Source organism: Apus apus, chromosome 4 (genome assembly GCF_020740795.1).
Source record: "Apus apus isolate bApuApu2 chromosome 4, bApuApu2.pri.cur, whole genome shotgun sequence".
NCBI classification, from domain to species: domain Eukaryota; kingdom Metazoa; phylum Chordata; class Aves; order Apodiformes; family Apodidae; genus Apus; species Apus apus.
The window spans coordinates 89,050,636-89,074,335 of NC_067285.1; the positions used below are offsets into that span (position 1 = coordinate 89,050,636).

The 23,700-nt window shown below is 37.6% G+C and overlaps 1 protein-coding gene across 3 annotated transcripts in view; it reads left to right on the forward strand.

Annotated features, from left to right (window-relative positions):
- Positions 1–23,700, forward strand: part of GABRA2 (gamma-aminobutyric acid type A receptor subunit alpha2) — a 57,122-nt gene that overhangs the window by 28,033 nt on the left and 5,389 nt on the right. For all 3 annotated transcript variants that reach the window (XM_051619372.1, XM_051619371.1, XM_051619370.1), the window contains exons 5-8: positions 8,118–8,338; positions 10,656–10,738; positions 13,233–13,376; positions 16,072–16,224. In XM_051619372.1, coding sequence (XP_051475332.1) covers positions 8,118–8,338; positions 10,656–10,738; positions 13,233–13,376; positions 16,072–16,224 — 601 coding nt within the window. The remainder of the gene's footprint in view (positions 1–8,117; positions 8,339–10,655; positions 10,739–13,232; positions 13,377–16,071; positions 16,225–23,700) is intronic.

Below are 23,700 nucleotides of genomic sequence, written 5' to 3' on the forward strand. Positions count from 1 at the left end.
TTGTGTTATTATATATGAGACATATAATACTACCTCTGTGTATCTATACATATTAAAAAAAATACTATATTTAAAATTTACTTTTTCTGTGAAAACTTTCAGATTATGCATCATATACAACAGGAAGCATCTCCATGTTACAAACTAGGTTGCAATGAAACAGTATAATCATGATATGGTTTGAATTTTGAGAGTTATTTGCTCACTGACTAACAGGTAGTCATAGCTGTGGAGGATTTATTCTGCTTCACTGTGTTTGGTTTTTGTGTGTGGTAGTTTCAGTTTTCAAGCTTTCTTTCAATTCTGATAAATACATTACTGAGTCTTCCGGTGAGAAGTCACTGGAAAAACAGACATATATTTACCTGTTGATGCTGTATATATGTTCTTGATTCCCTTGATGTGTTTTTTCCTAATTATACGAAGCTTCTGAAATGATTCTTGTTTTATTAGTAATTATAAAAAACAAATATCCAGCTGTATACAAAGGTTATATTAACATCTTGACCTTGTTAGTCTAGTATCTCATGACTTCACGGTGGTTACACTTAGAGTGTTCCTGTGAAATGGGGAAATGACAGTAACTCAAATTTAAAGGTGTGATACTGAGTCACAAGGGACTTAGCCAAGACTGCAAATCATCTGTGCTTAAATGGGAATTTGAGAAAAAGCTCTGTGAGCCTAATCCTTAGCTCCCGAAACACTTTTGGCACCAGTGTGTAAATGTGTGGAGAACTCTGGGTACCCATTTGCACAGACAGGTAAGACAGCACAGTAAGGGCTCAGGTGCTTTGCTGCTGCAGCTCTGGCGGCTCTGCACAGAGGTGTTACTCAAAGCAGGGTGCAGTGCATCAGAACAGCAGCTGTCACTGTAATGGGTAGATCTGTTTGCAGATAAGTAGATAGGTAAGTTAGAGCAGTTTTAATACTTACAACTGCAAGTTTCAGGGTTAATTGAACTTGTTCAATTGATAATTATAAAATAATTTTGAAACGTATGAGCATTCAATTAGAAGATTTCAACATGTGCGTTTTTAAGTAATAGCTTCCAAACTATCATGTACTCTGTCAAACATGAAGGGGACAGTAAGTAGAGCTTTTATCATGAGTTCTCTTTCATTCAGGCACTGCATTTCTGAATTGATAATATAAGCTACTATACGAAGAGTTTACTGATACTTCCATTTGTACACGTTGGAAGCTCTGGAATGTTCTCATTTATAAGCTTCTGCCTTAAAAAACTTCATTGGAGGAATAAGTTTGACTCTTGCCCATGTCCTCCTCAATCTCCAGAGGATCCCAAACCAAATCTCAGACCTTTTTGAACAGCTGGGTCCCAGCCCCTGAGATCCTTTGCTTTGACAGTGTGAGTGGTGAGGCTCTCCCTCTCATCAGATTTTTAGGTTGGACACTCCTGTTGTCCAAAGCTTTCATAGTCACTGCTGCCAATAGGATTCCTGCTGGGATTTTTCATACCAAAGAGTCAGCAGATGTATGACTGCACCCCTTTTCATTATACATTTGCCAGTTTGGCAGATTTTTTTCCCCTCTGTTAGCATCTTGTGAAGAGCAACAGTACTTAGGAGAAAAGCCTGTTGAAAATCAGAAGGGGACTCACTGCCAGTGGAGGTGACTAATGTGTTAAGAGTATGGAAAAGGGACGTGACACACTTGAGAATGATGGGTGGATCGACGCTAGGAACAATGTTGTTGCACAGCAGTGTTGATTCACAGACTTGATAAAATGTCACCTTCACCTGTATTGTTGAATTGATAGCAATTTGTGAGCTTTCTCTTTTCCCCACTTAGCTCCCTTTAATGATAATATGGTATTGAGTGCAATCTGTGACTCAGTATGGTTCATAGAATGTAGGTATTTATTCATACTCCCCGTATTTTTGCAGTTCCATAATTACAAAAAAAAACAACTCCAGGGGAATTTATCTTTGCCTGACTTTAGGCTAGCTGAAGTTGTCATTGAAAAATGTAAGAGGTAAAAGCCGAAGCTGAGTTTTTTCTGCAAATGTGTTGAGATTCAAAACCTTTTGATCCTTGTTGTGGATTAACATTTTGACTAAGTTAAAAGGATGCTACTCTCCTTTCTGCCCAAAATAGTCAGCTACCAAATCTTTTGACTGTTTGACAGAACTTTGTTGCAAACTGTGCTTCCAATGAAATACTGTGACTGAAAGATGAGTGTGCTAATACTAGCTGTTATGAAAATGTTACTTTATGTCAACCACAGTATCTAGTGTAAAACGAAATGGCAATACACAACAGGAATTTTCAACTTCATTTTGCAAACTAATGAGAATAAAGGAAAGAAAACCAGAACATGGGATTAAACAGGTTTTACTTCCACTGTTCTGTCTTTTTGAGCTGCTGCGTATCTGAAATGTTTAAGTTCAGTATTATGAAGGCTTATAGGCTTCCAACCAGATCAATGATACAAATGTATTTTGACATCAGCCTGAGAGAAAAAAAAGCTGTGTTTAGAAAAACAAAGGAAAAATTGTACAGAACAATTGCGAAACAAAGGTCCCTGGAAGTTTTTAAAGAGAATTAGAAAATTGTGATTTAAATATATGAGTTAAGAGGCTAATTAAACCATTTATAATTAAATTAGAATCTGTAATATTTGAAAATTCTGAGGTGAAGGATAATTTTGGTTGGAATATGGTCTGTAGGATAACAAAATGGAAACTATTTAATTTAAAAAATTAAACCTGATTGTTTATGTTGAGTTTGTTTGTTTTGGTTTGGTTTTTTGCCCTAATAAATTAATTGCAGTCTGGTTGGCTGATGAACCTAGCTGTATGCTGGTAGCTCAGAGTTTAGCTCTGTAAAGTACTTGTACAGCTTTTTCTCAGACTTTCTTTCTGTGCTCTCATGACACTTTGGCTTATAAAATTTTCCGGATAGCCATGTCCTGATGCTGTTGAGAGGGGAGGGAAAAAAAAAAAAAAAAAAAAAAAAAAAAGAAGAGAGAGAGAGAAACATATTTACCCTGCAAGCAATACTTCCTGTATGTAAGACAGAGCATACAGTCACTGAAAGACTTTATATGAGGTCTGCTGTGAAGAAAGCTTTTTGCCAGGTTTTGCCTCAGAGCAGCTTCTCTAATTGTCACTGGGACCTGCTTTCCTTCTTTCCTACAACACGTGGATAGTAGGTGGCAGGACCTGAATCTGTTTTGCTGGACTATTGGACTGTTGCTGGGGGGTTGGACTAGATGATCTTTTGAGGTCCCTTCCAACCCCTAGGATTCTATGATTCTATGATTCTATGAACAAGCTTTCTAAAATTTTTGTGTTTGAGCTCTCAAACTTAACATTTCATTGCCTTTTTGGAGTTTTGTTTACTGTGGTGACATCCTTGTTTATCTCTATTTTTTTGTACGCAACAATTTTTCCTAGTTTCTAGCTGGTATACTTCTAGTTTTACACTCTGGATTGAAGACGCATGAATATACATACCTCTGTAGAGAACCCAGCTAGTTCATTGCTACACACACTTCCATCTTGTCAATTTTAAGTTACACATTCAAAAAGCATTCCTGATTTTTCAAATATAGCCAGAATAAAAATTTTCACTGAAGGCTCAAAGTCAGATTCTGAAATGTCTGCAAAGATTCTTACAGCATCTTTCACTACAACTGAAGATAGTTCTTTAGAGAGGATGGCTGAACTGGGTACCACATTTTCTGCATCTTTTTCAGGCTTCCTCATTCCATTTTGTATTTCAATTTTTAGTTATTTTCTATGAAACTTTTTTTTAGCTGTTTTAAAGTTTCATTATTAGCTATGGTTCCTTAACAGGATGGAACATTAGGACAAAGTACTTTAATATGAGGGTGGTGGATCCCTGGAACAGGTTGCCTAGAGAGGTGATGGGAGCCCCATCCCTGAAGACATTCAAGGTCAGGCTTGATGGGGCTCTGAGCAATCTGGTCTATTTGGAGATGTCCCTGCTTATTGTAAGGGGAATTGGACTAGATAATATTTAGAGGTCCCTTCCAACACACAAACAATTTATGATTCTATGAAGCTTTACAAGTAATGTATAATAAGTAAGTCAGGACAGAATAAGGGAATACTACAATATTTATATTTTTTCACAAAGATTAAAAAAAAAAACAAAACAGCTATTTTATGTAGCTTTTATTTTAATTCAGTAACAGTAGACTAAATACTAAAAGGCACATGGTTTTCTTGTGTTTGTGAGCATCTATGCTGCCTTTTTATCATTGATATGTTTCTGACAAGTCAATAAAATCGTTTCTCTATTCCCTTTTATTATAGACCCAGTTTCAAGTTAAATCCATAGGCTGAAATTTTGAGGAGAATATCTAATATGGTCTCTTGCAGAATTTCTGTCCTTTTAGTCTGTTGGGAAGGCTTGTTCCCCTGTGCAGCATCCTGCCAAGTGGATCAATATTGGAGAGTGATTTGTCAGAGCCTGTGTCCAATTCCTTCACTGACATTAGCTCTCAGTGTACCTCTTGTTTGGATTCTTGTTCCTGGCACCAGACAGTCACTGTGGTTCAGGGTTGTCCTTTCTCCATGTATGAATATAAAAGGATAATGAGAAATGTTTGTATTTTCAGTGACAACAATGTGAATAATATCCTGTAGTCTCTTTTCTAAGTAGTCCCTATTGATATCTTTCACATACCTCTCTTATCCCTCTCCAGTGCTTATTTTAGACTCAAGAGTTCATTCTACATCAGGTCTATGGAAAGAAAGGAGAGAAAACTGTTTAGAGAAAGTCCTTTTCATAAATGGATATTAATAGGAATACATTTTCTTCCCTAGTCACTGTCATTCAAACTGGTTGAACACATTTTTCTTGATTTTTTTCCCAGTACATCATTTTTAGATTAAATGCTCAGACAAAAATGTCTGAAGTTGCCAGATAAAGCAGAGATAAAAGGCTTGAAATGAGTTCTTCAAATAAAGGAAAATCATGCCACAATTCCCTAGAAATATGCCACATTTTCTTTATAGTATTAAATGTTGTGTATATCAGGCAGACATTACTTACGGATTAAAAATGAATATATATTCCTTTGAAATGCAGTGATAAGATAGTTTTTAATGGGACTGTCAAGGTTTTTGGTAAAAAATAACAAACAGTGCAGTTTCAAACCATAACCCTCCTGCATAACAGAGTTCATCCAGAATATTTTCAAGAATTCTGTTCCCCAGCATGTAAGATCCGCACCTCCCAAAAGCCTCAAAGGAATATCCGTCTGGCTGCTCTTTTCTTATGTGTGCTTATGGGTTTTGTACATATCAGAAGGTAAGTTTTGGAAAAGAGCAACTGGAGTCAATTTATACATCTAGGCAGTAAGGTTTGCTGTTAGATGTAAAGGTGCCCACTAAAGCTGCTCTATTACTCCCTTCCTCAGCTGGACAGGGGAGAGAAAATGTAATGAGAGGCTCATGGGCTGCAATGACAGGGAGGTCACTCAACAATTAACAGTCACAGGCAAAACAGGCTGGACTTTGGGAAAAATTAGTTTAATTTATTACTAATCAAATCAGAGAAGGGCAATGAGAAATAAAATCAAATCTTAAAACATCTTTCCCCACCCCTCCCTCTTCCTGGGCTGAACTTTACTCCTGGTTTCTCTGCCTTCTTTCCACCAATGGCACTGGGGGACCAGGAAGGGGGTTTGAGATCACTTTGTAATACGTTATTTCTGCTCCTCCTTCCTCCTCAGAGGGAGGACTCTTCACACGCTTCCAATGCTCCAGCATGGGGTCCCTCTGATGGGAGACAGTCCTCTATGAACTTCTCAAACATGAGTACTTTCCATGGGCTGCAGTTCTTCATGAGCTTCTCCAGTGTGGTACCCCACAGGCTCACAAATCCTGCCAGCAAATCTGCTCCAGTGTGGGCTCCTTGCTTTTCATGGGTCCGCAGGTCCTGCTGGGAGCCTGCTCCAGTGCAGACTTCCCACGAGGTAACAGCCTCCTTTGGGCATCCACCTACTCTGGTGTGGGGTCCTTCACAGGCTGCAGGTGGATATCTGCTCCACCATTAACCCCCATGGGCTGCAGAGGGACAGCCTGCCTCACCATGGTCTTCACCACAGGCTGCAGGGGCTCCAACACCTGGAGCACCTTCTCTTTCTTCACTGACCTGGGTGACTGCAGAGTTTTTTCTGTTGCATATTCTCACTCTTCTCTCTGGCTGCAATTACACAGTTGTTGTTTTTTTTCCCCTTCTTGAATATGTTATCACAGAGGTGCTACCACTGTTGCTGATAGACTTGGCCTGCAGCAGGTCCATCTTGGAGCCATCTGTCATTGGCTCCATTGGACACGGGAATCTTCTAGCAGCTTCTCATAGAAACCACGCTTGTGGCCCCCTGGCTACCAAAACCTTGCTATGCAAACCTAATAATGGTCTGTAGAAAGTTATTTAGGAACCTTGTGAGATTTTATTGCTGTTGTGCTGAATCCAAGGAGGAGGTCTTCATGATCATTCACACGAAGCCTTAGTTCTTTCTGTTTCCATCTTCTAAATGGAATATTCTGCAAATAAAAATTTCCAGCCTGGATTGGGTGGAAAAGTGCAATAGAGGCGTGGAATTACCTGTGGATCAGTCAGAGATTTGTCAGTGGAATCTATCAAGGCTGCAGCTCAGATTCTGTCCTTTTTATTCCACTTCCTAAGCAGTTGCTTAGGTGTGTTTCTTAGAAATGTTGCTGTTTTGATTTACAGGCATTTCATGTCTGTTTTTTTGTTTTGTTTTGTGTATCTCCCATGATTTTTTTTTTCAATATGTTGGAAGACAGTGAAGAAGCGGGACCTTTAAAATTCTTTATTACAAAAACTTAAGATCTATATTCTAATAATTTATGTGTGAGCAGAGCTGTCTTTTTTCGCTGTCTACTCAGCACTCCTTTTTACCACCACATGATTGAGCAAAAACTGCAGCCTTGTTAATCAGCACACAAGGGAGCCAGCAGAAAGTGATGGGGGGCAGATAAGTTCCTTGAGATCACTTTTATGTTGAAATCAGTTAATATTTTGTATTAATTAAATGTTATCAGGTCTTGTACATCCAAAGATAATTTGCTCAATAATGGTTTATGTAAACTGTAGTATTTGCAGAGTAATTGCAAGAGTTACAGACTGTTGTGACATACTCATGTTTTGAAATCATGGGTCCATTTTGTATCTGTCCAACAAAATTGAAATTGCACCAAGGTGGCATTGGCCAATACACAGTTTGCTTCCAGCGAAGTTTTTAAGCTTTTCCATTTCCATTTATATGCTGTGCTGACGGTAGCAAGCACTAAATCCATTTACAGATCCAATTTGCAGTTAGTTGATGAATTCACATTATCAATGTTTAATCAGTATTTTTCTGGGGCTTTGTGTGGGTATTTTTGGTTTTGTTCTTGTTTAGAGCAGCAACAAAACCCAGCAGATGGGATACCCAGTGCTGGGTGACACAGGCATCTGCTCTAGCTCATCATTCTGCTTTCTCCGGACTGTACTTTCTTCCCAAGATTAGACATCAGAGTATAGTTCAGCAGGTAGTGTGTGTCACCTGTTAATCATCAGCTGTTGTTCCCTACTTACGTATGTTTCTTAATAAAATCCATACTGCTACAGGGCCTTGCTTTCCCCTTTGGAGAAATCTTCCTTATATCAGGCTACTTGGATGTATTGTAGGCCTTCCAGTCTCCACATTCTCCATGCTCTTGAAATGCTGGATTGCTCTCCTTCAGTTGCATCTGCTGCAATATCTATTTAATATATTTCTGTGTATTTTTTTCTTACTTTTTATTGTAAAATAGCTGTTTTTATTGAAATTACCCTTGTCACATATACTGTGTGTATCAGGTACAGAAATCTAAATGTTGGAAGGGTTTGATATACTATCAACAGCTCGCAATCATGAAGGCAAATGTCATACCTATAATTAACTTATTTCCTGATTATTATTCTCAGTATTACACAGTTTTGTGTGATGATTGTTCTCCCTTGAGAATTTTACCAAGGGAATTTTTGCAACCAGAACTTTCCTGTTTTGTCCCTCAAAAAAGCTGGTTAATGCTTCAGTCTGTTAAAAAAAGCATATATTTATTCCATTACAGGAATACACAATAGATGTTTTCTTCCGTCAGAAATGGAAGGATGAGAGATTAAAGTTTAAGGGCCCAATGAACATTCTTCGATTGAACAACTTAATGGCCAGCAAAATATGGACCCCAGATACATTTTTTCACAATGGAAAGAAATCAGTGGCTCATAACATGACAATGCCAAACAAACTTCTACGAATCCAAGATGATGGGACTCTCTTGTACACCATGAGGTAAGCCTTTTCATCTATTCTCTTCTCAAGCTATTTCTCTGTGTGATTTTTCCAGGTGACAGTTAAACACGGTTCCAGGAGGACTCTCCTTTGTTTAATTTTTATCCCAGCAGAATGTATGCTAGGAAAACATGTTTTGTTTCTGTTATAAGACTGGTGGCTGACTATGAGTTAGATGTGGTTTCCTACATTTTCCTCAGTCTTCATGCCTCTATTAAAAGGCACTGACCACCTGCATGAAGGATTTTGAGATGTCCAGGTAAGAACCACTGTGTAAGAATTGTTAAGCATACTCAAAGTTTACCAACTCCATCTTAGAACAATTAAAATAGTATATGACATTTGCCAGTTACTACACCCATTGTACCAACCACTGAGCCATTAAGCACATTTATTGAATCAGTGAAAATAAAAAATAAAAAGAAGAAAGGGTTAATAAGGCCTCAAATTCTTTCCAGCAAGAAGTTCGGGGAAAATATGTCTTACTCTCTAATAACTTTATTTATATCTTATTACAGTATTTTACTTGGTGTTTTAATTTTTGCGTCCCGTGCATCATTAGCAGCTAAGGTGAACAATTAGCTGGTAGAATGTATTAAATTTGCTTAGAAAATAATTTATGAAAAATCAGAAACATCATATTTGCAAAGGCATAACCAGCATTTTTTAAAGACTGATTTCTTCTTTTATTACTATTTTTTTCAATGTTACCTATATGAGGTTCTTGGAAATTTTTTGTTAAAATTTCCAGAAACCCCTGACTTAGTTTCTTTCTTTTTCTTTGAGAATATTTAGTAAGGTGAGTTGGCTGTGCAAGCAGACAGAAAATCCCCAGCCTAAGATATAAAGTCTGAGCTGTAAAGCAAACTGTGCATCTTTTCCATGCAGTTATACAAGCATCTCTGGAACCTGGTTTACTATACAACACCCAAACCCATACAGCACTGAGTGTTGATAGGTAGACTACTAGTGGTGTTGAATGATGTGGTGGTTGGAGAGGTTTGGAAAAGTTTGGTGAAAATAAATTGAGACCCCCATTTGTAGTCTTTCTGGTTGGGCTCCAATCAATATTTGAATTTATATCTGTATAAATTGCCTGAAAATCTCCTTCCCCCAGAGGGTATTATTATCAGATGTTAAAAGGAATAAGAAATACTGTTTGGAACTACTATGAAGAATCTTTTTAAAAAATGTAAGATGGATTATGTCAGCTAGAATTAATTGAGCAAGTTCATTACTTGTGTGTTACTTTTGAGGGTATAAGATTATATTGGTTTTGCTGTATGGATTTTAAACAGTGTTTTTTATCTGTGTCTATTTAAAATGATAGTGTGATTTATATGAGAGGCTCATGCAGTTCTTTCCTGTTCCTTCAGCTGTTTGCTTACTCTTCTCTCCTTTGACTTGAGAAAAACTTCCTTGAGGGGTGGAGGAATAGGGAATATTTTGGTGTGGAAGGGTGGGAGAACATAGTGGGGAAAACAGTGACTACAAGCCACTGGGAGTACAGGAGGACATAGCTGATGTTGGAGACTGGATGAAGACAAACCAAGACATAAAAAAAATTTCCACCTAGAGGAGACTTAAGGACATGGAGCAGAAACAGCTTCTTTTCTTCATCATCTTCTTTTATTATTTTTTTTGGTAAAAATAATGGAAAAGTGTGTAAAAATCTTTCTTCAAACTATTTTAAATTATTTTTATTTTATTAATTCCCGTAGCTAATTGTGGAATAATGATGGGAATTGTTCACAAAATGAGCAAAAAAGGAGTGCAATATCAACATACAGTCACGCTTATACATAAAAAAATTACCACAAGTAATGAGTAGCAGCAATCTTTCGAAAGAACCTCATTTCCTTTTTCTACATCTTCCATTCAAACTATAAAAAACTCCAAATACCCAGAAAACTACAGAGCACAGTCCTTTGGCAAGTTATCTGTATTTTGTGTGGTTTTGTAGTGTGGTTTTGTAGTGATCCACTGAGAACCATATAGTCACACATGTACCTCAGAATATTGTGAGAAGAAAATTACTGTTCTTGACAACCTGCAGTTACATAATTTATATTTTCATTTAAATGGCCTTTCCTCATAGTTTTGAGTTCAGTTTTTTTCAGGTTTTTGGTGTGATAAGTCAATACCTTCCAAAGCAACATATAAAAGGGAAGAAGCAAGAGCTAATTTAAATTTTAATTAGTTTAATATAACATTTCAGCTTCATCTCCTAAATCAGCATGAACCCTGTTCATTCATGTGGAATTGATTTTCTTGTCCTGCTAACTGACTTAAATGCATAGTGGTCTTTTCCTTTTAGGCTTACAGTGCAAGCTGAATGTCCAATGCACTTGGAGGACTTCCCTATGGATGCTCACTCATGCCCACTGAAATTTGGCAGCTGTAAGTATATAGCAAGAAGTACAGCCTTTGGTTAGCAAACATCTCACATTGCTCAGCATCCCTTTGTTTCAGTAAGTTGTTTCATGAAAGGTGTAAAACACAAGACAGTACTTTTTAAAAAAAATGTAACCTTACACATGAAAATCTCTTTTCTCTCTTCAGTTTTGTGTCTACTTGTGTATTTTAAAGCTTTCTTGACTCCATTTAGCACTAAATACTGTGCACCTAATTCATCACTGCACTGATCTACTTTTATTCGAGCATGCAAACCATACCGATGAATCCAGACTGGGGTGCACGAAGCCTGTGTAGATTGTATGTGGTGTATGGATGAAGAGAAGGTTAAAGACTTGAAAGAATGTTTGTTTTAATCTACTCAGACATTTATTTTCTCTTTATTATTAATGATACTTGTTTTTACATGCTTAGTCAATAAACACAACAACAAATGGCTTCTTATAATAAAATATTTCACTCATTAGCACATCTGCATGTTAGATAGATGGACTTTGATTTCACTTTTAATATTTTAACAGCAGTATAACTTTGCTTACTGATATTGCAGCCTTTCTTCTTTGTGAATTAGAATCACATTATGTAAAGTTCCTGAGTTTTGTACAAGGTTTTATTTTTTCTTTGGCTGCAGCCTATATTCCGTGTGGGATCCAGGAAAGAGAATGTTTATTTTTTGAGGAAACTGTTTAATATCTTTAAATTGTGGCTGATATTACATTAATTGCAGCTACCACAGATTACATAGAAGGTGGTACACTTCCATTAAGGCCATAATTAACCAGATGAGCATTGTCAGAGGACTCTGCACACTCTGTCCGGAACCATGACATATCCTCTTTCCTTGGAGTTTGGAATAAATTAAACCAAGCCTGTGTTTCTGATGATATTTCCACACTAAAATTAAGTATTGGGTATGGAGATAAAAGATCATTACAATTGATAATATTTGTATCATGAAGCCTTTTTTACCCCCTAAATATTATATTATATTTATAATACATAATACAGCTTAACTAATGCAAGAGATGTTAGCCAAACACTCAATTTTTTTACTTCAGACTTATTTCTAGACTGCTCTGCATTTTTCATCTTTAATTCTGGGATAAAATTTGAATTATCAATAGCGATGAAAATAAGCAGGAATCTTGAGAGTTTTGACTTAGCTCAGGCAAGTCTGCCAGTGTAGTTGTCAGCTCTTTATATGCTGCTAATCTTACATTGCTAGGAGGATCATCAGCCTTACGAGTGTCTCTCTTTGTTCGTTATGCACAAGAGAGAAGCCAAGCTGAATGTACTGGAGAAGCTGTAGCTTAATAGATTGCCTTTCTTTATCATAATCAAAAGGTCTAGCCAACAGTGGGGAAGATGGGGACAAATCAGCAATTGGCAATACTGCTGGTTTGTGGTAAAGCAGAAGTCTTCTTGTGGGAAGCTGGAAAGATAGAAGGGACATGTAAAATATCTCTACATGCTATCCACCTGCTAGATTTTGTTAGTCATGCACATTATGCCTAGTTGTGTTAAGAAGCTTCTTTCAGGAACTCCAGAGATTTCTCAAGAGAAAATGTTGACAGCCCAACAGAAATGTTGCTTTTCTTATTCACTTCGCTACAATTATGATATAAGACTTAAAATATACTTGTCCCAATCAATCAAAATGAACACACAATTTCTTCCATTAGTGGTTTACCCTTTTCCATTCATATTCCATTTGGTTAGTAGGGTATTAGGCTGGAAAAACTTGCAATACTATTTTTTTTTTTCTTACTTACTACAGAAGCATTAATGCTATATCTAAAATATACCATTGATTTGCTTCCATTTCGGTTTATTTTAACAGACCTGAGGCTAAACATATATTTAATTACTGAGAGGGCAGCCTGCTTTATGTCAATGTGTCCCACAAAAAGATGCCATGATAAGGATTGAAATTTAAGAGGGTACACAGGGCAAGGCACAGAGCCACTGCAAGTTTGTTAAGGGTATTGGAACTGAACCTGGCTTCCCGTATTTAGGTATGAATTTCAGCTAGTAATAAAATGCTTGCGATATACTCCCAAAGTGGGGAGTGAGGGCAGTGGAAAGTCTGGACAGAATAGGAATAAATTTTCAAAAATGTTGTGTGTCCTAAAACTTGCAAATAGTTGTTCTTTTCATACGGTTTACGGTGAGTTCTAGGTTACATATAATACCTGAAGTCTGACAAGTTTTTTGACAGTGTGGAAGAGATGTTTGTAATTTAATAGTAACAAATTTTGGTTAATAACATCACAAATGAGTACCCTGTTTCCATGCTGCAAAAGGCCTTTACCTTACAGTAAAGCTATTTTAAATGGCCAAATATAAGTTTCACCATATCATGTTAGCATTTTAGGGTGTTTTTTTGTTTGTTTGTTTGTTAAATTAATAAGTAGATCTAATTCTAAGAGGTTTTATTGATTTAAATTGCTTACAAAAGATTTTATCTTGTTTCCCACAGATGCATATACAACCTCAGAAGTGACATACATTTGGACTTACAATGCTTCAGATTCAGTGCAGGTGGCACCAGATGGTTCAAGATTGAATCAGTACGATCTTTTAGGCCAAACAATTGGAAAAGAGACGGTTAAATCAAGTACAGGTTAGTAAAAGATATTTGGAAGAAAAAGGCAGTCACTCAGCTACGAAGAACGTAGGTGTTGCTGGTGGTGATAGAAGGCTACTGAAAAAAGCTGTTTTAAAATGTGAGCTATTAGGCATAGTTTATTAATGTATGTATGGTACAGGTAACACATAGAAGCACTTTACTGCTTCTTTTATGTTAAAAAGTAACTGGCAATAGGAGATGTGAACTTCTCTCCAGTGACTATTTTTTTTATGTTTTCTGGAACTCAGTCTTGATTTCTAATGTTTGTAACCCAAGATTGAGGTAATTGTTTAAATCATATGATAAATGACAGTTTTTACCTACTAAATGGTGAAGTATGCTGGTTTCAATGTTTTTTTTCTTCCATTGTGTTATTGTCCTATCCATACATACCACATTATTCTACCTGACTCTAGACTGTGTTCCTACATGTAATGGACTCCCATGATTGCCTTCTGACTGTAGACTTAAGTTCTTAAGTTTCCTTTGTGTGAATGCAGCATGGAAGCCTGCAGGACTGAAGTAAAATCTTAGCAGGGCAAGAAGGGTTCCAGTAAGTTCTGGAATCATGGGACCAGCTTTGACAAGCCTGGTCTGCGGGGGGCTGATGGGATCCACCTGTCAGAAAAGGGGAAGAGCAGCTTTGGCCTCAGGCTAGCCAAGCTGGTGAAGAGGGCTTTAAACTGATGTGGTGGGGGAAGGGAACCTCAATTCATCCCACGCCTATCAATTTCAACATGATGCTGGCACCAGTAATAGATGCCCAGAGCATCCTTCTACAGGCCTAAGAGCAATGTATCCCGACTAAGAGAAAGGTAAAAACTGCAGGAGTCTGGCATGGATGAACAAGCAGCTCCTAGAAAAACTCAAACTGAAGAAGGAAGCATACAGAGGGTGGAAGCTAGGGTAGGTACCCTGGGAGAATTACAGAAAGGTTGTCCAAGCAGCTGGGGATCAGGTCAGGAGAGCCAAATCCCAGATAGAATTAAATCTAGCCAGGAACGTAAACAGCAGTAAGAAGCTTCTGTAGTATGCTGGGGATAAAAGGACAACCAAGAATAACGTAGGCCCTTTCCTGAAGGAAACAGGAGACCTAGCGATGCAGGATATTGAGAAGGCTGAGGTTCTTAATGACTTCTTTGCATCAGTCTTCTCTGGCAAGTGCTCTGGCCTCATTGCAAAGGCCACAGCAGGTGAAAGCAGGGACTGAGAGAACAATGTACCCCCCCCACTGTAAGAAAAGAACAGGTTCATGATCATCTAAAGAACTTGCAGGTGCACAAGTCCATGGGACCTGATGGGGTCCATCCATCCTGAGGGAGCTGGCAGATGCAGTTTAAACTGAAGGAGGAGAGCTTTAGGTTAGACATCAGGAAGAAATTATTCACCATGAGGGTAATAAGGTACTGGAATGGGTTACCCAGGGAGGTTGTTGCTGCCCCCTCCCTGGAGGTATCTAAGGCCAGGTTGGATGAAGCTTTGTGCAGCCTGGTCTCATGTGAGGTGTCCCTGCCCATGGCAGGGAGGTTGGAACCTGAAGATCTTTAAGGTGCCTTGTCACGATCCAGTATTCGGATACGTGGCACTTTTTTATTAAAGGTAATCCCAAATGGTGAAATTAAGACGCAAACGAGGTCAGATGTCACACGCACAACAAACTTTTATTAGAGTAACACAGCAAAGTCCCTAGAGCGGATAGGACAGGGAGGAAAACAGAGACAGAAAAGAAAGGAGAAAGCAGAAATACAGAGGACAGCAAGCAAGAGCATAGTTACCACCACGGTCCAGCGATGTCGTTGGTGGGGAAGTGGTTCCTGGTGGGGAAGTGCTTCAAATGCACCCATAGTGTCCCAGATTTTTATACAGTTCTTGCCCACTGCACCCCCACTTTTCTCCCTGAATAAGGGAGAAAATCCTGCTATCTTCTCTGTGCTCCTCCGAGATAGCAGGGGGGTAGGTATGGCTCCAGGGCTATGTCCTGCAGATAGTCTTTGTTTGGCTAAGTGTTAAGACCAGCCATTTCAAAGAGGCGGTTGAGACAACTGGCACCACAGGATTAGTTTATTGCAGTGGAGTTTCAGTCCTAGGAAGTGGCTTGAGACCAGCACTCTTTGTCTTGTCCTGCTAAGTTGGTGGTTTTCATGAGATATCATATCAAGGCCTGGTTATCACTGAATACTCTGTTCCCAGCACCAGCTGTAGATATCCTTTTTTTTTTTTTTTTCCAAGCTCAGCATGTCCCACATTAAACTCCCCAGTTCTCAGGTACACATTGCAGGAGGGGAAGCAAAACAGTTGAGTGGGTTGCTGAGACATCTCTTTAGTCCATCAACAAATGTTGTTCAACTCTCAGATGCCACAAGACAGACAACAGATATCCTGAGTGCCAAAGTCCATCACTTATCTCTTGGATTGTTTGAGACAAGCACTGTACATTCTGAATGCCACATGCCTCCCAACCTTAACCATTCTGTGATTCTGTGAAGTTCCTTAACACCGATCTTTCCTGGAGCTCAGAGGGAATGGATGTAGTTGTACTCAAAAACACTCTTAGATACTGTAGTATGCTTTCTATGACAAAATACATTCTACGCAATGTAACCCCTAGCATATTTGATTCTCATAAATGTACCAAATTTTGTTTTACCAATAACCTTTTGTTTCATTGTATTTTGTTTGTGGCACCTAGGTGAATATACAGTAATGACGGCTCATTTTCACTTGAAGAGAAAAATTGGTTATTTTGTCATTCAGACTTACCTCCCTTGTATCATGACTGTCATTCTCTCTCAAGTATCATTCTGGCTGAACAGAGAATCTGTACCTGCCAGGACTGTATTTGGTGAGTATACTCAGTAGAATTAGCATTGTTTGCAACAGCTCAAGCTGTTAGGAAGCATTTCTGAAGTCTGCTTGGTAAAAGCCTTTTCCGTTCAAGTTAGTGTGTTTGTAGAATGTGATATTATTTTTAGTTCAAACAGCTTTCAACTGCGGCTTACAAATCTCCTGAGAGTCACAAAGTTTGGGAAATTAGCACATACTTATATCCTTGACTCTTTTAAGAGGAAAAATTTTTCACTGAATGGAAAAAGATTATAATGTTTTCCTTAAAAATTACATTTAGATTATTTTCCAAAAAGTCTAATTTACCTTGATATTAGCCAGATATTTTGGTACTAGGTAGATAAGTACATTTCTAAATATACTTGTAAATTAAGCAAATTAAATTTGAATTGGTTGAATTATTTGAATGTGTTAAACTTTGCGAACTGCACATCTTTAAAGGGAACCCAATTCTGGGGGTCTTGGCAAATCTTTTTCATTAATTCAAATACGAATGTACTATAAGGCAGCAAATAGCTTCATCAGCACAAAATAGTGGTGTTTTTCTTACATTAAGGTCTTGCTCTCTTATTATGAAAGCAAAACGACAAATGTCTTTCTTATTTGCATAAATTAAAGTTCTTTCAATTTGTTTGCTTTTAAAGAAAAAGACACTAGCACATCAAAAAGAAAGTAATGTCTGTATGGAATCAGCCAACAGAAATGCTGCATAAAGCCTTGTCATTAGTCATCAGTAAACACCGTACTCTCTTAAAAAAATAGAGCAAACTCAAATGCATATTAATTGTGATGCTCAACAAAGCACTTAACATCTCTCCTGGTAGAGAAAATGACACACAAAACATCATGAAAATTAAAAGTTTGAATATGAGTCTTACGGAAGTCAGATGCAATAGGTCAGTGGTTTCAGCGGGACCAGAATTCTACCATGCTTTCCCAAGCAGTTATCAGGCAGATTTTTTTCCTTTCTTCGAAATCTTCTATGTATTTGTTCATTTCTGCTTATTAAAATGCAGCTTCCTGTTTGCCAGCTCAAATCCTTCTGTATCTCTGTCTTTGCCCTTTTCTGTACCCTCCTCCTATGCACTTAGTACATAGCAACTCATTTGTCCAAAAATGTCTGTCATCTTCATTTCCTAAAAGGCACTTTCTGTTACTGTGTCATCAGTAACAAGGCATTAGGATAATTTTCCTGGAATGTCATGTCTCTTCCTGCATGCCTCTTTTTTATTCTTGATTTATTTTTTATTTAATCTTTGATTTTTTTGTGTTTTGAAAGGAAGCACGATGGTTATATCAAGAAGATAGCACTTGCTATGCTATTATTTATTTCTGCCAGACAGACATGCATCTCATGCACCAGTCAGGGCTCTGTCCCCTCCAGGACATCTTAGATTGGCTCCATGAACCCCAGGGAGCAAGATGCTCCCAGACTCTGCCTGCAGGAACAGCCTAGCCCCTGCATGCAGCGTTTACATGTCAGGCTTAGCCTTCTGCATTGGGCTGGATTTCCCCTCAGGAGCTATTTTTAAACTTTCTTTTACACTCTGGATGGCACTGTCAGCATAAACTGCCAATGGCCTCTCTAATCATGTAGCCCCAGGTGCATGTCCCAGTCTTCCTCCAGATCTAGTGGCAGCAGTTGTCACTGGGATTTCTGATACCCTCTGGTCTGCTGCCTAACTGTGTTACAAAAATGTGAAGTTAGTCAAAGTTTGATACACAGTTCATATATTGCTTCTTACTCTTTTCTGAATCCTGCTGAATTAATCTTGACCCTTAGAGCTGGGCAGATACACTCAAGGTTTCATTTGGGTGTTATTTGCTGGTAGTCTCCGCCCAGTGACACATGAAGCCCATACTACAGCTAAAGTAATAAAACAAGCTACTTCTGACAGGGAACATAAAAATTGCAACAGATTTTACTTTTAGTTTTCAGTTTTTATATGGATTAGTCACTTGCTAGATACCCATATTTGCATTACATAATAAATATTTCAATATTAAAAATATTATTAAGTAGCAAGTGTAAGTTTGATAAAGTGTTTTTCAGAATCAATGAGAAATTTATTTCAAGTACCTTTCTGAGTGCTACCAAGTCCTGGAAAGGCCTAACTATTGGAGTACTGTTCCTTTCAAAGAAACACAACTCCCAGTTATTCAAAGCACCACTTAGCATTTATTATTTTATATTTGAAAGAAACTACTTCCCCTTTCTGTTCTCTCACACTGTAGTTTCAAGTTCTAGGTTAAGATTAAGGGCTTGGTATAATGAGGCTTCTTTTATAGTAGAGTTCTTTAATCCCTTTCTTTTATGGCTTCTATTTAATATTGTTGACCTAAGCTATCCCAAATGAATTATGGCATAATATGATATTATTTCAACTTTAAATTATTGGAAGAAGAAAGTTTTATCACCATTAATTAAGTCATGAATGTGTTTTCTCTGGCAGATAAATTTGAAAAGCATTTTATTGCATTTTTAATGAAAGTGAATAAGGCTGGTTCCTAATGCCATCATTTAGTGCAAGATTACAATCTGTTTCATTTAGTAATGTGTTTATTGTTCGTATTTAGTGTCAACAATTATTAACAAAACTAATCTTGTACAGCTTATTGAATTCTCGCTTTGTTTTTAATGAGTCACAACATTTAGGAGCATCACATATATTTGAATGGCAGCATTAGATGCAGGTGACAGAAAAACGAGAAATTAGTTTTCTTGGTGTTACGGTTATTGATGTGTCTTTATCTCACAAGGAGTAGGAATGAGCATGTTAAAATGAATCTAGGTAGATATATATTCTTTGATGCCTAATGCAGGCTGGAGCAAAAATTAATAGTAATTTTTTAGTGTGTTGTCCAAGATGCCAAACTGTAAATTTACATAGCTATATTTTTTGTGAGGACACTGTTCTCTGTGGTCATTTTATTCAAATGCAACATTCCTAAACCTATGTTTTACTTGTTCTTGGTTCATCTTTTCTGAACCTATATTTTTGAAGCAAAAAGCCATTTAGAGCTGAAATAGATTATTTTTATCATGCAACTACAGAAAGTAGAACCTAAAAAAAGTTCAGATTTATTCTCTGGTTATTTTTACATGGGAGGCATACCTGGAAAACCGTAGCCTTTAGTTAGAGACCGAGCTGGCTGTGAACGAACCGGTATGTCTTCTCAGCTCAGTAGTGTGCGAAGACCATAGCTCATGTTCCAGTAATGACGTAGTGCAATGCCAGTTTTACTGGAGCTGGCTCTCAATTGTTTGAGAATTAGCTCAGCTGTTGATCAATGAGGAGCTCTGTTCCATTGCTCGGTATTGGTAGAGTGAAGAAACATGAGCACCCACTTCATGATGTGTAGATGTAGCTGAAACGAGTGACTGAATGCAGTTTTTCTGGAAGTAGATCATGTTATGGTCCTTGGCTTCCCATGCTCCTTAACGAATCTTCTGGCCTTTTGAGTTGTGCTTTTAGTCAGAAGGGCAGACAGAGCACTTGAGCTGTTTTCGTCTTTCTCTCTATGGTTGTTCAGCCTTACCATGCAGTGCCTAAGCAGGATCAATGTACACTCCGTTTGTATTGTGTTCTCAAGCAACACATGCACATTGCGTAGGGAAAAAATAAACACTATGGTGTGTAGCCAAATGTTATGGTATAATATTTTAAAATTACACTGTCTCCAGAAGTTTTAGGCTTTTGTTTAGACCTCCAACTGTTTACTCTTGGAGTGATAAAATGGACTAGTAATCTGTATCTCTGTAAAAGGGGCAGCAGTCTTCTTTTTGCTATGTTATTTGTATTTATAAATACAGGTTTTGGACCAGTTTGAGTGATCTAATTACCTAACAACATTTGCAATTACAGATAAAAAAAGAGAGTGAAATCATAGAAGAATAGAATTAACGTCCTAATTTAAAAAAAAAAAAAAAGGTGCTTTATCAATCCTTGTGTGATGTTTCTTCAGCCATTATGTGTATCTTTGCAGAGTGCCATGATGAAAAGATAAAATTGTGGGAGCATGACATTGTAAGAAATGGAACACGATTTAAGCGTTTTGTACAAATTACTTGCAAAGCTGAAGTGCCTCTTTTGTTACAGAAGTGTTCTTTGGTAACTCATTATTTAGGCCTTTCAGTTTCATTTTTGAAGATGTCACAGAAGGTGAGGACTTGACTTAGTTGACTAAAAATTATTCAAATTAGAAAAATCAGTTGATACACAAGAGGTGAAATTAGGGTCCAAAATAAATAGTCCCTGTCAAGGAGTAGTCTGACTTTGCACATAAACATGGGCATAAACTAGTCACCATGACAGATTTAATATTTTAATTTAACTAACTTTAATATTCACATGCTAGCTCCTCCATCTCCCACTGGCTTTTTTTTAGTTAGGCAGTTCTAGTTTTTTTCTGTTTATCATTTTGTGTGCCACTGCCTTCTACTGTTGAGAAATCTTTTGCCCAAAGGTGGCTATCTAACTTTAAACACATCTTGAGTGGTATCCATCTATCCTGGCATCCAAAATGTGGCAGAGCTGTTATTTTCCACGTATATAAGTTTAGTGCCAGTTGAATTTATAGCCCTGGAGATGGATTTCCTCTCTCCACTGAGCAGATGCCATTTCAAAAGCAGCACCATAAAACAAACACACAAACCCCAAACCCTCGACAATAAAATAGCTTCAATTTTGGCCTGGGTGGATAAACTTGTAGTGACAGAAGAGATTTAGCTGTCAAGGGCATACACTGCTGAGAACAAAAGTTGTAGTGATGTTGGGGTATATTTACTGTCAGGTCTAAAATGCTTGGTCCTCTTTGGAGAAGGGAAATGTCAATGATTTATTTTTTTGATCCTTTTTAAAGACAAACTGATGACTGCTCATGGTCTCTTACAAGACAATACCTGTTCATGTCCTTCTAGCACTCATTTTGTGCTACATCTGCTGGGTGCTAGGCTATAGAAGATAGTTCTTGACCTGATTCTAAACTTTGGTCTTTCTACATCATAGTGAGGTATCATGCAGTCTTTACAGAGCCTGCTAAATTATTTAGGCTGTTCAGAGTAGTACGTGATTTAGGGGAGAAGATTGTTTTCCTCTAATAGTTTGACTACCTCATTGGAGGGGGACAAACTGCTCACTGTATTTTATACCAATTTTAGTTAATCGGTGTTGTGAATTTGATAATGCAATGAGAAATGTCTAAATTTACCTGGTCAGTGTTGGGGTTTTGTAGGGTCTTAAGTTAATCTTTGTAAAATAAATATGTTTTGTTTTACAAGTTGATCATATTCCTCCACGTTAATAATTTTTCATAATTTAGCAGTGATGAGGATGTAGGTTATTTCCATTCATTCCTTTTTCATAAAGATTATACTGTTTTTTCAAATTATCTGTATGTGCAAAATCATGTCTTGACTGAAGAATAGCAAGTGTAAAACCACTAGAGATTGCTAAACTGACAGGTATCACAGATTAAATGTTCTCTCCAGTTTTTTCCCATTAAATTTAGGTTAAATGAGTGCAGTAGCTTGAACATCACTGAATTTATAGACTGAAGGAATAAATGAAAGTGCATTGGCAATTGTCTTGACAGTGTGCTGTTTGATTAGTATTTGGGTCACAAAGTGGTGTGGCTTGCTGAACATTTTAGAGAAACTGTCAACTGGTAGCAAGATGCAAGATGTAAATTCATGATGTTTTAATTGAGACTAGAAAAGGTCAGCAGTTAATCCTAAATTAGATTTCTGAAGAAGCCAATGGGGTTTCCAGAAGATTAGTTTATTAAAAGGGTAGGACTTGAGCAGAAGACTACCTTAGCAACTGTGTATATTTACATGTGGGTAAGGTCACCTTATCTCTGAGAAACAATCAGTTTACTGATACTTCTGTATAATTAAAATTATTTATCTGCAGCCCAGGACCAGTGTTAAAATTTGCATGTGATAATTTTAAATGTAAGATAGACTACCTTTTTCCTGAAGTGCTGAAGGTGATTAAGCCATCTGTTGTGTAAGTGTTAGGATGGAGTAAGTTCTTAAAAAAGTATATTGTCTAGGCATTTTCATACAATATAGTATGATAGCTTCTTTATTTTTGTTGTGTAGGCTAGTAGATCCCAACAGAGTCACAGCTGATTCCAGACCAAATCCACTTCTTCAATTTATGAAGGCTGAAAAATAGCAATTAGAGAATTATGTTAGCTAAGGTGTCTGGATACTGTGTGACTCAGCAGGATGTTTCTGTGCCTTGTTTTCCCTGCTGCACAGGCCTTTGGAAGCGCAGCAAGGAAGAACAGTGCTGAGGCTGAGTCCATTTAGGTTTGCTCTGTCACCCTTTGTAGCACCCTCAGAGACAGATTTTTTATGGTAGAGGTGGAAATTGCAAAGCCTAAAGAGCTCTGAGTAGGTGTGACTGCTGCCTCTTTTCCCTCTCACAAAGTGGTTAAAAATGCTTCTCGTGTAGCAAAAGGAAAATTTGAGCCAGATCGATGCTGCAGAACCCAGGTGACAGACTGCTGACGGTAGAGGATCTGGCTTAAGGAGGGTGACTTTCTCTTGGGAGTCTTCTTAGAACAGTTTTATGAGTGTGTAGCTGTTGAAGCTGTAATGCGCTGTCAGTAGTATTTCTGCCATGGCATCTCCTTTGCCTATCATAATGGAGTGTGGGTTTGTTGATCTGTGCTAAGTATTTCACTTTGTGTTGCTTTTCATTCTGGAGACATATTTAATGGTGCCACGAAGGGAATAGTTTAGTTTGTCTAAGTATGATTCAGCCTGACGTGGGAGAAGTGTTTTACTTAAGGAATGGAGATTCTGTTTGTGGCTGTGGGTTTCTGCGTGCTAAAACTGATTCAGAAAAATGTTCTCCTTCTTCCCTTCCATGTATCTTTTCTCTGATTTTTTGGAATATAATTCCTGGCTTCCTACTGGGTCTTCATGATATACAAAGCATTGCAAAATGCCTTTAGTAACTGCCACAGTGAAAGAACAGTCTTCCTGGATCATCATATCTTGTTTTCTGACACAGTACACAATGATAATAAACTGGCATTTAAAATCTATGTGCTGTTCTAGAAAAAATCCATCTCACCTCAATGAAAACGTAACCTGTCTATATCTTCAGCTATGTAACTGGACAGTTAGTGAGACAGCAATTAAAAAAAAAATAATTAAAAAATTGGTAATAGCAAAGGTCAGTTTGTGTGATACTCTCAGTAAAGATGGGTGCTAGACTTGCAGCCACTGCAGCGAAGCCAGCCACCAAACATGAACATGTTAATCATTGTCTCTGTACTGCTGCAAAATATTATGATTCCACTAAGGAATTGTTAATTTTCTCTTACCTGTCCTGATAGATAAAAATTAAAATAAAATATCATCTGTCTCCTGTAAGTAGAATCTTCAGCTGATTAAAAAAGGGAAATTTAGACAGCAACTTGAACTAAAATACTTCAAAGGGAATTCCAGATGCAC